The 17,771-nt window shown below is 41.2% G+C and overlaps 1 protein-coding gene across 1 annotated transcript in view; it reads left to right on the top strand.

The window, feature by feature from the left end:
- Positions 1 to 17,771, top strand: part of plpp4 (phospholipid phosphatase 4) — a 234,351-nt gene that overhangs the window by 140,108 nt on the left and 76,472 nt on the right. Inside the window, exons 4-5 of the mRNA XM_049481547.1 lie at positions 3,179 to 3,242; positions 3,659 to 3,783. Coding sequence (XP_049337504.1) covers positions 3,179 to 3,242; positions 3,659 to 3,783 — 189 coding nt within the window. The remainder of the gene's footprint in view (positions 1 to 3,178; positions 3,243 to 3,658; positions 3,784 to 17,771) is intronic.

The raw sequence follows: 17,771 nt of genomic DNA, 5'->3' as shown, positions 1-17,771 counted from the left end.
AAGGTCTTTAACTTTAGCACCAGAAACAGAGTGTTTCGCTGTGTGATGCTTTAGAAATCTTGTGATAGAGTCACCTACTATTAGAGTTGTTGGAGGAGGGCGCAGGTCTGGGGAAACTGTGAGACGCTTGGCGACGGTCAGTCCGTGGGGGGCGGGTAGGCCGTGCAGCAGCGTCCCGAGTCGAGGTGCTCTGTCTCCGCCGAGCGATCAAGTTCAACAGCGGGGCTTGTATGGGGGGGCTGCACAACGCTGTTCACTGGCAGGAAGGCCAGCGAGGGTGCTCCGTGGGAGGCCTGCGGCGGAGAGCGGCGTTTCTGATGCTCAGACGTGTCAAGCTGATGGTTTGACGGGGCGGCTTTGAGGTGTTGTGGCGGGTCCGCTGCTCCAAATTACAGGTCCGCTGCTCCATTACAGGTCCAGTGTAAAGTGAGCTGTTGGGGAGCTCACTCGAGTAGGCAGAGGGGGAACAGGAGAGGAAGGAGTGAAAGAGATGAGAACATCTTCCAACTCCTCCAGCACAGAGAACCTGTTACTCAGCGGGAGATGGGATAAAAAACGGCTTAAAAGGCTAAAAGACATGCTAAAAAAACAGCTTAGCAGAGGTGCCTCTGCTCTGACGCTCTGCTCTGATAACAATGTGTAATGTGGATATTTCTAATCAACGCAGCGGCTTGGCATCTCCAACTGTTTTTTTTTTATGTCTAAACCACTGGCAACAAAAGTGAGTATAAATGGTAAAAATGGCCAAATATTGCCTAAAGTGTCAATATTTTGTGTGTCCACCACTATTTTACAGGTTGAGGGTGCCTTACAGAGGCTCAATATGGTTTAGGTCTGCAAACACGCTTGGACAGTGCAACATCTTCACCCACAGTTTCTTTAGCAAGTCAGTTGTCATCCTGGAGGTGTGTTCGGGGTCGTTATCACGTTGGAATACTGCCCTGCGGCCCAGTTTCCCGAAGGCTGGGGATTATGCTCTACAGTTACAGTACATGTTGTCATTCATGGTTTCCAATGAACTGTAGCTCAGACAAACCAAGTCTCCCTGAAGCTGCGGGAGTCTCCCGCATTTCAGTAGTGGCTCCCTGATGCCTGTGAGTCACATATAATCTCCCGGAATTCAGAACGAGTGTTCCAAACGCGCACACAGGCGACAGACTTTTTTTCTCTAATCCCGTGTGGGAAGGAGAGAGAGAAAACAGAGAGGCTTCTGATTAGCCTGTTCTCTGCAAAGAGTCTGTGAGACAGCCAATCAGTTTTTAGTGTGGGCGGGCAGTGTTTTTCCCCCCTCCCTGACGGGATTTGTTCAGTGAGTAAGAGAAAGCAGATCATGGCGGAGGCAATATTAATAATTATTGTAATATGATATGAAATGTTTTTGATGTTGTGCAATTTTTTGTGATATTGTAACTGTCAATTTTTGTCAAATAAAGGCAAAAAATATATACTTAATTGTACTTAAAACATATTGAAAATGTCTAAGTATGCTGTAAATATACTTACAGATTTATGTACTTACTTAAAGTACTTTAAAAGTACATTAATATTATGCTTTCATCAGTAAAATTTTATCATACTTTTTAAAAAGTACAATATAGTGTATTTTAAATAAATAGACAACTATGAAGTACACTTTTAGTTTAATGTAATACAATATACTTCTAAAATACTTATTTCCAAATATACTTTTGTACATTTTTAAATGTGTTAAAAACAAGTTACAGTAGTTAACTTGAAGTACAAAGTATCATGTTTTTTTTAGAAAGCAAATTAAATTACTACATTGGTAAATTAAAAAAATGTATATATTTATGTATGGCATTTAATGTATTTCATATGATAGTTAAAATGTTCTGTTTATAATTAGGAAAATATAAATATAAGTAAATAGAAGACAGTGTTAAATAACTTTTTTTTCCCATTTTCGGCCAATTACCCAACCCACTCATTAGGACTCCCCCTATCACTAGTGATGCCCCAACACGCCAGGAGGGTGAAGACTAACACATGCTTCCTCTGATACATGTGAAGTCACACCGCTTCTTTTCGAGCTGCTGCTGATGCATCATTGCCGAGCAGTCAGCGCACTTGGAGGAAAGCACAGCGGCTCGGTTCCAGTACATCAGCTCACAGACGCCAACAAAGTATACTAAAAGTGTGCTATATACAAAGGACAGGAACAAAAAGCATATTTGTACTATATTTAACATAAATTCTTAGTACATTTCTAATATACCTGGTGTATAATAGTGATACAGTTGTAATACTCATTAAGTGTATTATAATTTTACTGTAAGCATATTTAAAAATAGTTACATTTTAGTACAGTTAGTACAATTTAGTACACTTTAAGCATAATTTAAGTAAGACATTTGTAATATTTGTATACAATAAAGTGTAATAAAAACAAAAAAAGTGGTTAATATTGTAATTAATACAGGAGTGCCGAGTGGTCCAGCGGTCTAAAGCGCTGTCGCTATGAGTGGGAGGATGCAGGTTTAAACCCCTGCTCATGCAGCTTTGCCAGGCGCTGCCGGTGCTCAGAGGGAGCAAAATTAGCCCTGCTCCCTCCAGGTGGGTAGGTGGCGATAAAGGGAGACATCACTAAATGGTAATGCCTGCAGCACACGGCGCCTGTGAGCTGCTGTATCGGAACCGAGTTTCTGCGCTCCAAGCGAGATGTTTAGGACACAGCAAGTTCACAGTCTTATACAAGCTGTACACTGACTACTTTACATTGTTTCAAAGTGTCATGCCTTCAGTTGTCCCATAAAAAGAATTAATAAAATATTTACAAAAATGTAAGGGGTGTACTTACTTTTGTCAGATACTGTATACACTAGCTAGGGCTGCATGATATATTGTTTAAGCATTGTCATTGCGATGTGCACAAAAATCAGTGTTACAGAAATGACAGTGTTATTAGCCAGAATATTGAATGCTCTAAACTTGAGGTCACAGAGAATTTGTGGCTGAATTTGGAGTAAGTTGGAAATGGAATAGGAGCTAGTTAGATTGGTTTCTATGAAAAAGAGCTCTGAGTCTGATAAAAGATAAAAGAAAATAATGATATTAAAGACATTTTTGTACGTATTAAGTGTGCAATATTTTCTGTTAAATACCAGACATGAATGTGTTTTTTAAACTGGATATAAAGTAATAGTCTTCTCTTCCACAGCTGTGTCTCTCGCACTGGCACTGAACGGTGTCTTCACAAATACTATCAAGTTGATAGTTGGCAGGTAATGCAAAAAACAGTTCTGTTTTTTACTGTTTTATTAGCTTTTACATACACTTACTGGATTCCACATGTAAATATTTTTTTGCGTTTTTGATTATTTAATAATAATAAAAATAATAATAATAATAATAATAATAATACTACTAATAATAATAATAATATTAATATCTTGTTCATTTTAGTTTATTCACAGACAGACATTTTTCAGTATGTTGTGCTGCTTTTTTTTCAATGTAGGTGGATCTACACGGAAAAAGGCAATGATATTTTGCTGATAACAAGAAAGTCTAATTCAGTTTCACATATTAGTTTCCTGTTGTAGTAGCATAATATTTATAAATCATAAATCATAATAATGTATCATAAATAATGCTACAACTAGCAAACCCATAAATCAAATCTGTTCCTGTTTCACAGGCCGAGACCTGACTACTTCCATCGCTGCTTTCCTGACGGCCAAATGAATGCTAAAATGCTGTGTACAGGAGAACCAGACATGGTTTCTGAGGGCCGCAAGAGTTTCCCCAGCAGCCACTCCTCCTGTAAGTATCTGCTTCCTACTTGATAAAGGATGGGGAGTATGTGTAAATTTATTTATTCATAAAAGGAAATTATTTTTAGATGCTACAAGATGTCAAAGATGTCTTACCCTGTAAGCATTCAGTATTTGACTTTTTTTCATTCCACAGTTTACAAACCATGACAATGAGTGTATAAAGAAGCCTTAGCCTCAATAATATTTTCTTACTTGCAAATTATATATGGTTGCTCCCATGGTTTTGACACTTTTCTTAATCTGACGCTGAAAGAAGGACCGAGTAGGCAGTTTAAGTTGCTTTATTGCAAACTTAGAACACAGGTTGCTGTTGGCCACAACCACGCCGAAAAATAACAAACGGCTAGTGCTAACTGGCTAACTCTAACTCTAGCTCTCACTCTCAGCACACACACTCACGGGCAGCCTCTCACTCACTCCCAGCTCACACACACACTCTGAGACCCATGCTTTCCTGCTCTGCCCCTCCCCCTGCCCGGCTCCCCCCAATCACAAGCCCAGAACAGAACAGTAAATTAACAGTAAACAGAACATAAACGCAAATTCACTACATTGCTCCCCCCTTAATAAGTCTCTCGCCCCGAGGGATCAGTAAACAAAGTCTCTGAGATGACCTGGGGCCCCTTCTCTGTCTCTGGGGCCTATTGAGGCTGCCCCTAAGGGGCTGTACTTGCTGCTGAACAGGGAATGAGTCTGGAGGTGACTCTGGGGGTGTGACAGACTGTGGGGAGTTGAAAAGGGGAACGGTGAGTCTGTGGATGTAGCCCTCCGGCTCCTTTGGTAAGGGGATGAGGGTGCAGGCCGAGGATGGGGGCGTACATCCCCCCTGTATGGGGCCAACCTGTCCCGGTGGAGAGCTACCCGTCTACCCCCAGGTGGCAGCTGAACCCTTTACACTACCTCTCCTAGTTTCTCTAGCACTTCACACGGCCCCACCCAATGACAGTCCAGTTTTGGGCACCGGCCCTTCTTTCTTTTTGGGCTGTACACCCACACCAGGTCCCCAGCCGTAAAATCTCTTCCTCTGGCCCTGAGATCATAGTTCCTTTTCTGTATTATGCCCGATTTCTGCAGCTGGTCAAGAGCAAACGCATGGGCTGACTCCATCCGATCCTGAAGCCTCCGTGCATACTCTGGCCCGGGGGTACTGCTGGTGTGTCTGGGGGTTTGTCAAACACAATTTCTGCTGGTGACCTATGCCGGCAGACCTATGACAGACTTTCAGGACTGACTCTCTAAGCACCCTGGGAACCACTACCTGCCACCTCTCCTCCCCTGTAGCTGGCTCCTTCCAGGCCCTCTGGAGCACTCCATCCTTCACTCGGAGCACTGAAAACTTCTCAAACAGCCCTTTAGCAGCAGGAGAACACCCAGCGATTTCGTTCCACTCAGGTTTTTGGCCTGCCTCCACCCTCTGCAGCACTGGTTCTAAGTCTGGGTTCTGCTCTTGTTGCGTTTTCCACTCTGGGGGGTCGACCACTTGTGTAACTCTGCAGAGCAGCGCATCTCTATCTGGCGTTCGGTCCTGCTCCTCCTCACAGCGGAGCTTGTTCTCCTGGTCCTCTCTCTTTTCGCAGTAGCGGCAACCGTCATGGGCACAGGGACGCCTGGACATGGCGTCTGCATTAGCGTGACGTGCTCCCGCTCTGTACTCCACCTGGAAGACATAAGTTGCCAGCTCCTCCAGCCAGCACGCGATCTGCCCTTTTGGCTCTTTGAATGGCATTAACCACTGGAGGGCAGCGTGGTCGGCCGGACGGTGAACGGCAGGCCGCAGAGATAGTACTTGAAGTGGCTTATTGCTCTCACAATAGCAAGGAGCTATCTGCGTGTCACACAATATTGCCGTTCAGCTTTATTGAAAGTCTTACTGAAATAAGCCACCACTTTCTCCCCTTCATGGTCCACTTGGCTCAGCACTGCTCCCATCCCCACGTCGCTGGCATCTGTGTCCAGCACAAATGGCCAATTGGGGTCTGGGTGAGGATGGGTGACCCGGTCAATGCCTCCTTCAAGCAGCTGAAGGTCTGCTCGCACTCCGGTGTCCAGACAAAATCACTGCCCTTACGCTGCAGCTAGAACAGGGGCGCAGCTATGCAAGAGAAGCCACGCACTAAGTGCCTGTAGTAGGATGCCAGCCCAATAAAGCTCTTTAGCTCCCTCAGATTGGAGGGAGCTGGCCAGTCCTTCACAACCTGCATTTTTTCCTCCAAGGTGCTAATGCCCTCCCCTCCGATCCTGTGGCCCAGAAACTCCAGTTCTCTCCGCCTAAAACAGCACTTGTCTGGGTGGAGCTTCAGACCTGCTGCTGCTATCTTTTGTAGGGCCAGCCGCAGGGATGCCAAGGCGGCCTTGAAGGAGCTCCCGTGCACCAGAATGTCATCCAGGTATACTAGGCACTCCCGCCGGGGTATTCCAGCCAGGACCTTTTCCATCAGGCGTTCAAAAGTGGCTGGGGCGTTGCACAGGCCGAAACAGAGAACACGAAAATGCCACAGCCCTCTCCCAGTGCAAAAAGCAGTCTTTGGTTTAGCGTCAGGGCTCAGGGGAACCTGCCAGTACCCTCTGCGTAGATCCAAAAGGAGAACCAGGACGAGCCTGACACCAAGTCCAGTGACTCGTCAATGTGGGGCAGCGGGTTTTTTGTGACACTGTTCAGAGGTCTAAAAAATCTCATTTTTGTGCTCTTTTTCTTGTTGACCATCACAACCCCCGAGGCCCAGGGGCTGTTGGAGGGCTCAATTATTCCGTTCCTCAGCATCTCCTCGATAGCATTATCAGCAGCTGCCTGGTGGGCGAGGGGAAGACGGCGGGGGCATGTTTTAATGGGCCTTGCAACTCCTGTGTCAATTTCATACTGCAGGTATGTTAGGCCTACCTCCCCCTCCTTTAGAGCAAAAATGTCTTCCCACAGATCCTCTTTTTGTTGGGGCTCGAAGTTTTCACATCTCCCTTACTGCTGCTTGTCTGTCAGCCCCCCCACAGGTTGTTGGTCCAGGAGAGGTGGATGCACACAGGTTGGGGACTGGGGTGTGAGAAGCAGGGGGGTTGTGGATGGAACGGGCAATGAAGAGGGGGTTAAATTTATGCGGCTGTTGTGGTGTCTGGGTGCGGGCATGGGGTCTGTGTGGGGTGTACCATTTCAACAGTGGGGCCCCCTGGAAAAGTCAGTGTGTTCTTCCTCAGGTCCAAAACACAGTGAGCAGCAGGAAATCCAGACCTAATATGCATGGGTCTTGGACTGCTGTGACCCAGACCTCAAAGTTCACTGACATGTCCCCCACCCGAATAGTGATCACCCCTCTTCCAAGTATCGGGGCTAGCTCACCAGTCACTGTTTGAAGTTTCACAACTGTAGATTCCAATCGCGTTTCAACTGGAACCAGATCTGGCCGCACTAAAGTAGCAGTGGAGCCCGTGTCGACCAGGGCCACACATGGGGTGCCTGCCAGGGTGATAGAGACATGGCAAAAGTTCCCAGCGTGCGTCCAGCCCACGACCCGTGCAGACTCTGTTATGTCATCTGCTTCGGGGGGAGTGGAGCCCCGATCCCTTGGTTGGGCTCCATCCAGCAGGGGCAGGTGGGACACAAATGCAGGGGTCTGTGTCGTCCCATTTACACAGACCCGCGTCATTTCCCTGACGATGAACTTGCTTGGGGCACTGCACGCTGATGTGACCGGCCTGGCCACACACCCAGCACACTGGAGGGCTCAGACGAGGGCGAATGCCACTGCGTGGTGAATGCAGCGACACTGCATGGATCAGTTCAGTTAACTCAGCAGCCCACGCTGGTTTATCATGGCCGGGACTCTCTTATCCAGCGGTCCTCACAGCAGGCCCAGCTCCGATGTGATAGTTCTCTGCAGCTGCTCCCACTGCCTCTCTCTCTAGAGCCAGCTCCAGCGCCTCCTGCAGCGTGCGGGGATGTGCCAACTGCGTAGCTCTCTGGCAGTTATAGCACAGATGAACTGATCTCTGGCTAGCTCACTTTGCTCACTATTTTATTATGTGTTCCTAAAAAACATTTTACTTAAAGCATTAAAGAGGTAAACTGTAGTGTTGTTAGGAGTTTAAAACATTTATTTAATTAATTACATACTCTGTGATAAATTAATCTCTTACAACACTAGACCAATTTATTATAGCTACACTTTTATGTACCTTAATAAAGTCCAAATAAAATTTAATTGAACACTAAAATGAATCTGTGATTAATTAAGCAGAATTACCTAGCAGTCAGGAAACAACACATGAAGCAGGGATCTTACCTAAAACTTTCCACCAAAACCCAAACACACTACTGGTCCAACTGTTTTTTTTTTCCTGGAAATACCTGCACTCAGTCCTCAGCCACCCCTCCTCACAAGTCCTCAGGTGGGGTTTTTTGCCCACCCTTGCCATTGACACCGCCAACTGGGTTCGGCCTATGGACAGAGCCAGGTGCTGTTGTTGCAGAGCACTGGAAGAATAAATAGCTGTGGGGAAGGCTGCATTGCTGGAAGGAGGGTCTGCAATTTCTCCAATTCTGAGAAATTGGAAAGTTTGAATCAATTGCAACATTTACATCATATGAAAATGACTGAGACATTTGAATTAATTAAATTCATGACTTAGATATCTGGCACAGTTTTACTGGGGGATGAGTTACCCCACATTGTGCTGTATTCCAATACTTAGGGATTGAGCAGGATATTACACTGACTGCTGAACGCTTTATGTAAACCTAAATGTAATGCTAGAAGACAAGCATTGGTGCCAGATGTGCCTTGCACAGTTCGAATTGCCTGGATTTAATTAAAATTTTCTCATCATCTGGATGTCAAAGCCTTAAAATAAATGCATTTGTACTACCCCTAAACATTTCAGTCTCTTAGATTACTTTCAGTGTCAGGTCAAATAAATAACCAAGGTTTCAGTGTCCTAAATTAACTGCCCAATTTTACCATGCGATATTCTCAATCTACAAACAAGTTGTTTGACTGTTATCTATAATAAATGAATATACACAACATTCCTACCTGGAAAAAAGATACCAAATTACCAAACAGCCTTAAAAACTACTAAATTACTGTCTGAAGTGAATACATAAATAACAGAGTAAAAGTTCAATACATCCCTTTGAAATATGAGAAATAAGAGAAAACATTAATTGCTAGGATTACAATATGAAATATATACTTCAAATCTATTTTAATTTCTTTAATTCTTTAATTTTAACTTCAAATTTATTTGTATAGCGCTTTTTACAATTGGTGTTGGCACAAAGCAGCTTTACAGAAACATGATTACAGGACAAAGAATCAGGGAAAACATTAAACATAGAAAATACACAGTACAGAACCCCCAGTGAGCGCGGAGGAAAGGAAAAACTCCCTCAGAGCTGCAGGAGGAGGAAGAAACCTTGGGAGGACCAAGACTCACATTTAAGGGGGGACCATCCTACCACTGTTCAAACGGCTTTTAAATTAATTTAAAAAAGTCTTTTATACATCCACATAGGTGTTATATATATTTAGGAGTATAGCAGTCCGATGGAAGCAGTTAGAGTTCATTGTAAGCTTGGGTGTAAATCTGTAGTGGAGAGTAAGATGGACGATGAGCAGCTGATCTGTGGTGGTGGATGGAGAAGAGCTTACTTCAGAAACTTCTATCAGTCTGGCCGGACAGGAGACGTGTGAGCCTGAGGTCCAACATCCCTCGGTATCGGGTCAGACAGGTGGGCAGTCAGTAACTCGGAGGAAGGCAGAGAGATGGAATTAGTTTTGACTGGATTTATGTAAAACAGAGAATATAAAACATTATCAGAGTGTGGCTAATGACTTATTATTAAACATCACAAAATGTTAAAGGAGCCAATGTGAGCAAGTGTGTAAAATGGATACAGCAGTGCAATTTCAAAACATCAGAGAGAGTTGTCTGCCCTGCCAACCCTCCACAGACCCTAAGCTACGTATATTGAACCTACACAAACTAATGCAAGACAAGTTCAGTAACTTCTACCATGGCAAGCAACATTATAAACCATCTTATGTGGATTGTATATACAGTATATGAACCCTTTGGGATTACTTGGATTTCTGCATGAATTGGTCATTAAATGTTTTCTGATCTTCATCTAAGTCACAACAATAGACAAATGCAGTTTGTGTGGTATTGGTTTAAGCAGACTGTTTTTGTCTATTGTTGACTTAGATGAAAATCAGAAAACATTTAATGACCAATTTATGCAGAAATCCAAGTAATCCCAAAGGGTTCATATACTTTTTCTTGCAAATGTAACTTTATCCATAGTAAGCTAGCTCTCTTTATTCACTGCTCGCTGCATTATTTTAAGATACGTTCGTTATAGCATAAAAAAGCCCACTTCTCTGAAAATACACACCCTAGAGTTGAAGTTACTGCTTTAAAGATCCTAGTAATAAACTGCTTAGTTTAGCAGATAACATATAAATCTGCAGCCTTGATCTAGATCTCACTTATGACCCACCTTAGCTAACTGCTAGGAGTGTCCGTGAGTATCGGTTACCATTACTTGTTTTGGATATTAGAAATTGCCTTTTTATCTTAGCTTATCTTAGCTTATCTTAGCTCACACAGACCACTGAAACAAATACTATCCATCCATCCATTAATTGTCAATACCCGCTTTATCTATCAGGGTGGCAGGTGGGGCTGAAGCCTATCCCAGCTGGCATCAGGCAGAAGGCCTGAAATAAACACTCCAATTTTTAAATGAGTTAAAACGCTAAGCTAACCTAGGGAATGTAATAAATTGCCTGGCTAAAGTAGCTAAACTGTTAAGGAGAAAAGTAAAAGCTTGGCACATTGTTGTCCTTCTCAGCTCTTAGTCTTTGCTATCTGAGTAACCAACTGCCAATATTTACTCTCGTTTTATTCCTTATTTGGTCACTGAGCATTATCAACAAATGCAGAGGCTTTTTTAGGCTGAATAGCAGCTTAGGTGCTTGCTTAGCTTCAATGGCTGCTTTAATGTACTAAACCTGTTTCCTTAATATCTGATGACCCATCCACTTTATTTTATCATTTACTACTGAAAATATACCTTTAATATATCTTTAATGGTCCTTCCATGCTTAAGAATGCTGTAAATAATAATACATTGAGACATTTATTAAAAGGTTGTAATGATTAATGTCTTAACTAATGCCAATTAATAATTAGTTGACACATTCTGAAGTACATATTACATGGTATATTATATATATAATACAACATGGTGAAAATAACTAGCTGGTAAAAATAGCTAGTAAATGATAGTCAGTGCCAGAGGTGGAAAAAGTACTGAAAAATTGTAATTAATAAAAGTACCTTTAGTTTGCTAAAATTCTACTCGAGTAAAAGTAAAAGGACCTATCTAAAAATCTACTCGAGTAAAAGTAGAAAGTACTCAATTTAAAATGTACTTTGAGTAAAAGTAAAAAAGTACTCAATTTAAAATGTACTTTGAGTAAAAGTTACATAGTTACTTTTAATTATTTGATGTAAAAAAAGAAAAACAAATCATAAACTAAATTGTTTTTAATGAACTATTATTCCAAATAATATTTTGGACCTTTCAGGCAGTGTTTGTTCAGACCACCATATAAAACATTTTCAAGAACAATTAGCATAGGTTTCTTTGATCCATTTTTTCTTTACTATTAAAAAGTTATAATTTTTTATTTTTTTATTCAGACAATTGTTTTTTTTCCCCCCAGCATTTTATTTTTTACTCAGTAATTGGGAGTTTTCCAATGTAGCAACGTAAATTACTTGTGTCAAAATGTACTTGAGTAAAAGTAAAAATACCTATTTTAAAAAGTACTAAAAAATTACAAATTACTCATAAAATCTGCTCAATTACAATAACTTGAGTAAATGTAATTCATTACTTTCCACCTCTGGTCAGTGCACAATGAATCAGTAAGTTTAGTCAGATTTTTCTCAACGTAATCTCTGGCTAATGACTAATGTCTTCCTCATTTTATAAAAGTTAAAGTGAAACTTAGAACAGACCTGTTCAACCTAACCTGATTCATTTCTGCTCAACTGATGTACAGTAATCCTTTTTACCACCTAGGAAGTCTTCCTGTCCTGGGACTTTTTTCATTATATCTGTAAAGACTCACTGCTTACATGCTCATCTTTTACCTCACACTTTCTTCAATTCCTCTCTTGTACTGCAAGTCTTATTGTTTTTACACAAATATATATTTTTGCATGTTTATGTTAAATGCCACTGAATATGAACAATGATACAAGAATTAAACACAGTATAAATATTATTACATATGATATACTTAATACAATGATTAAATTATTATTACACAATTTTAGAATTATTTTTTTTATAAATAAAATAAATCAAACATATATTTTAATCTACTCGTCCTAGGTGCTTTGTATATGTTTTTGTGTTATGTTATGTGTTTTTTCCACTTTTTTTCTAATGAATTTTCTGTTCTGAATATAGCGGCAGAGTCAACTAAAAAGGGCAGTCATGTAAAATGAGCCAGATAAGATTGTAGCTTTTTAGCTCTTTATAATTTCATAAGTGTGTTTGTTATATTGCAACAACACAACTTTACTTGTAACAGTAGTTTAGATTGGTCTGAGGTTGCTAAAGTGAGCAAGGCAGAGCATCATAGGAAGAACATCAGAGAAATAGAAAGAGATAAGAGATAAAGAAAGTAAGTTAATGAACAAATAAAAATGTTTTCAAACTATGTTCTGACCTGATATTTCAAATTAAATGTAAAAAGAAACTTTGATTTTTGTAAAAAAAAAAAAAAAAAAAAAGGTAGGTAGTGGCCCATTTTAGCCGATCATCAAGTCATAGCTCAGAAGGGAACCTACAGATACTGTAACTCCAATATTTCCACAACAATTATACTTTTCACAATTTATAAACCAAAAAAAAGTCCTTTGCCAAAAAGTGACCCATTTTATCTGATTTCACCCTACACTGTTGGTTTTTCTCCTTCCAACTGGTCAAGGGCTCCCCACTGGAGCGACTAGTGGACATCCTGGTTGACTAGTCTTCGCACTGTGTTCTTAATAAAATACAGCTTGTGAGTCAGTTAGCTTAACTTTGGAATTAGCTAGTTTATATAGGTAGTCAAGGTTTGAGAAAAAAAAGGTAATGTTTAGCTTGCCTGCATCTGCCTGATCAGCCAATAAGTATTTAATTTCAAATTGTGTTCATTAATTTAGCATTACAGGATTGTAAGCTATAATAAATGAAAATTAATTTAGGTAACCTGTTAGCTAGAAGCTGGAGTTTACCTGTTCAAATCTATTAGCCCCCTATGGACCATAAATAAATCATAATGTATATCCAGCAGTGTATTTGACGCATTATACCACCACTTAAAGTGGAGCAAAGCAAAGTGATAGAATTCTGCCCTTAACAAATTATACTTTAACTCTTTCACCCTCTCCTATTCCCCCAATTGTGGCTCCATCATGTCTGCTACAAAAGTTGAGGTGTCAATCTTCCACTATCTCTGACCATTCATCTCTGCAGGGACCCAGACTGTTAACTGACCACTTGCCTCTGCAGGGACCCTCATCGTTTATATGCTAATTTGAAACCCCCCATTAAATTGACCACCCTGCAGTGTTCAAAGCAGGATTCAATGTATATAATGTCCCCTCAAAATATCCCTAATCAGATTGCTTTTGATCGACTGAGCTGTACCCATACTCTCTGTGTGTGTCAATAAACTCAAGTCAACGTCTCCTGACTCCTGATTCGAACACCTGGTTCCTGAAGGCCGAATTTCTAACAAAAGAAAGCTCTACAATATGCAGAACAGTGGGAGTATGCAGTAGAATATACAGGAACAGGGTTGAGAAACACAGCCGTAACCTGACTTCTGTTCATTTGTAGTTTACAGTAACACCACAGTAAGACCACAGAGCAACCGGTTATATTGTAAGGTATGTTTCCGTATAGTGTTGCAAATCTGTTCTCCATGTGCCCCCTTTTGACTTTGAGCACCTGCCCTTCCAAAGGTCTCTGCACGGCCCTGATGTTGAGGAAAGGGTGAGAATGAAGAAGTGGAAGGGATGGCATTAAGGGAAACGAGGAGCATGATAAGAATATGATAGGATATGATTCCATAAACTCATCCACACAGTGAACACACACATACACACTAGTAAGCAAACACAGATAGGGGACAGTAAGCACACCTACACGGGGAGTAGAAAGGGTTAAATACCTTGCTCAGTGGTCCAACAGTGGCTTTGCCAAACCACTGATGTAAAACTTTTATTTAAAATAAATGTTGCAGGCATTAGGCTGTACATGTGTAATTCTTTTTATTTAATGTTAGGATATGTGGTTATAGGTTATCACCACTAACTAGTCCTAAAAATAAATAATGCAGAAGTTAAAGTAGAAGGTAAAGTGCCCCCTATATAAAAGTGACCTCATTAGAGCTTCATGTCTCATTCCTTCTACAATAAGGTTCTGCCAAGAATGTTTTTGCAATTAAAAGCTGTAACGCAACATTAACAGAGACAAGCCATCCATTCACCATTGGAGTGCTGTTTTGTAGCCTATTTGATTAGTTAGTCTATAACTGAGAACAGTGAGCCTCCTAAGTGCTTCAGAAATGTTTGTAAAGAAAAAAATTGATAACAAGAGCAACTGATTACATATCCTTCTAAATAATGTGTTTATCATGTTATATACATTTAATAGTTGTGGTGCCCAAACTCAGGGTTTTAAAATCACCTGCAGCTCTGTTTTAGCAGATAAATACTGCAAACTAAAAGGCTGTTAAAGGTTTTGAAGCAGGTTGGGGTAAATGTAAGAGCATTTGATAAATTATTTATATTTAAAATGTAATTACTCTGGATGTCAAATTAGTATTCAAACTCAAAGACTCAAACATGACAAACCAGACTGAACTGGACTGCATTCGTCATTTTACTTCCCCCATTATTCATCCACATTATCCATGCACATTACTGCATTTGCAATTTCTTCATAAAACCTAACTACAGTACAAGCTCAATTATACCACCTCTTAAACTTTTACACTGTTCTTGTTTCCTCATGCTATAGCTGTGCCAAACCGGAGAACACATTAAGAAACAAGTTCCTGTTTGATGACCCAGTAATCCCATTTGCTCATTGTTTGTGTGTCACTGGCATTCTTAATTAGCTATAAATATTTATGAAAAAGCAGTTACTAGGCTATAGTCCTGTTTGGTTGCATGGATATCTGTGAACTTATCCAATTTAATGGTACCATCATGATAGTTTTATTAGTTAGTTTTACACTGGTGGTTGTCAGTGCACAGCGGCAAATGCCCAGCTTTTTAAAACACACACACGCACACACACACAATTTCAATTCTGCCTGGGATATGGGGTCAAAGCATCAGAACTCTGAACCATCTAAAGTTCATAGTCCAATGATGAGCTAAATCTAGCAATAAGAGTATTACAGTGATCAAGGTGGGCAGAAATAAATGCGTGGATGAGTGGATGAGCAGCAGGCTGGAAGAAAGAATGTCAGATTTTGTGCACATGGAAGAAGAACCCAAGTGTGCAGGAACATTTATTTATTCTATTTACAGCAGCAATATTCCTATTTACAAGTCATCTGACACAGTTTGTACATCAGTTTTTCACATAAATATTAGAATTAGTTAGTTACTTATTCTGAAATGCTGAAGTATTCATTTTCTTAATCTTCATAACTTGTACTTAAGATTGATCATTAATTAAATAGTGTTTTCCAAACAAACCTTGATGTAACTTAAGTACTATGTGAACTCGCTTGCAAATTAATGAATAACCCGACCCAGTCATTATTCTGAAAGTACTTCTTTAAGTGCAACACCAACACCAGAAATGCAAATTTTAAGTAGTATTCCATTATTTCCATGGTTGATTCTATATTATATTATATTATATTATATATACTTTGTCTGTATCTTATAATCTAATTGGGCAAATCTGAATTGACCAATCAAACCCACGCATAAATCATTAAAATCCAGATAAGCAAAGGTAGCTCTCAACATCATTGCTGCAATAAATGCAATCAATGAATTCCTGCAGATGACAACAGGTAGAAATGGGAGGCAGTTAGCAAGACAACCCTTATAAAGGAGTGGGTCTGCAGGTGGTGACCACAGACCTTTTCTCTGTTCTCGTCCTTTCTGGCTGATGCTTTGGTCACTTATGTCAGTTCTCTCACCCTAGAGCAGGGGTGTCCAAACTACGGCCCGCGGGCCATTTGCGGCCCGTTTCCTTTTTTGGAGCGGCCCACGAGGTATTTTAGAAATAGAATGAAAGTTGTTTTTTATAATATGAGATTCAAAGTTTGAACGCTAAGTGTCAGAAACGGGCCAAAGAGTCTAAAAGCAGCGAGAGTGCGCATTTTTAGCACAAAAATGGGCCAAAAAGTCTAAAAGCGGAGAGAGTGCGCATTTTTAACGAAAAAAACAGGCCAAAGAGTCTAAAAGCGGAGAGGGTGCGCATTTTTAGCGCCAAAAAAATAAGCCAAAGAGTCTAAAAGCAGAGAGGGTGCGTATTTCTAGCGCAGAAAAATGGGCCAAAGAGTCTAAAAGCGGAGAGAGTGCACATTTCTAGTGCCAAAAACGGGCCAAAGAGTCTTAAAGCGGAGAGAGTGTGCATTTTTAGCGCAAAAAAATGGGCCAAAGAGTCTAAAAGCGGAGAGGGTGCGCATTTCTAGTGGCAAAAACGGGCCAAAGAGTCTAAAAGCAGAGAGAGTGCGCATTTCTAGTGGCAAAAACGGGCCAAAGAGTCTAAAAGCGGAGAGAGTGCGCATTTCTAGTGCCAAAAACGGTCCAAAGAGTCTAAAAGCGGAGAGAGTGCACATTTCTAGTGCCAAAAACGGGCCAAAGAGTTTAAAAGCGGAGAGGGTGCGCATTTCTAGTGGCAAAAACGGGCCAAAGAGTCTAAAAGTGGAGAGGGTGTGCATTTCTAGCGCAGAAAAACGGGCCAAAGAGTCTAAAAGCGAAGAGAGTGCGCATTTCTAGTGGCAAAAACGGGCCAAAGAGTCTAAAAGTGGAGAGGGTGTGCATTTCTAGCGCAGAAAAACGGGCCAAAGAGTCTAAAAGCGGAGAGAGTGCACATTTCTAGTGCCAAAAACGGGCCAAAGAGTCTAAAAGCGGAGAGAGTGTGCATTTTTAGGGCAAAAAAAATGGGCCAAAGAGTCTAAAAGCGGAGAGGGTGCGCATTTCTAGCGCAAAAAAACGGGCCAAAGAGTCTAAAAGCGGAGAGAGTGCGCATTTCTTGCACAGAAAAACGGGCCAAAGAGTCTAAAAGCAGAGAGGGTGCGCATTTTAGCGCAAAAAAATGGGCAAAGAGTCTAAAAGCAGAGAGGGTGCGTATTTCTAGCGCAGAAAAACGGGCCAAAGAGTCTAAAAGCGGAGACAGTGCGCATTTTTAACAAAAAAAACAGCACAAAGAGTCTAAAAGCAGAGAGGGCGCACATTTTTAGCGCAAAAAAATGGGCAAAGAGTCTAAAAGCAGAGAGGGTGCGTATTTCTAGCGCAGAAAAACGGGCCAAAGAGTCTAAAAGCGGAGAGAGTGCACATTTCTAGTGGCAAAAATGAGCCAAAGAGTCTAAAAGCGGAGAGAGTGCGCATTTCTAGTGCCAAAAACGGTCCAAAGAGTCTAAAAGAGGAGAGAGTGCACATTTCTAGTGCCAAAAACGGGCCAAAGAGTTTAAAAGCGGAGAGGGTGCGCATTTCTAGTGGCAAAAACGGGCCAAAGAGTCTAAAAGCGGAGAGAGTGCGCATTTCTAGTGCCAAAAACGGTCCAAAGAGTCTAAAAGCGGAGAGAGTGCACATTTCTAGTGCCAAAAACGGGCCAAAGAGTTTAAAAGCGGAGAGAGTGCGCATTTCTTGCACAGAAAAACGGGCCAAAGAGTCTAAAAGCAGAGAGGGTGCGCATTTTAGCGCAAAAAAATGGGCAAAGAG

Source organism: Astyanax mexicanus, chromosome 7, assembly GCF_023375975.1.
Source record: "Astyanax mexicanus isolate ESR-SI-001 chromosome 7, AstMex3_surface, whole genome shotgun sequence".
Classification (NCBI taxonomy): Eukaryota; Metazoa; Chordata; class Actinopteri; order Characiformes; family Acestrorhamphidae; genus Astyanax; species Astyanax mexicanus.
Note: the sequence above shows the minus strand (reverse complement) of the source record. Positions and strands in the feature narration are given on the sequence as shown.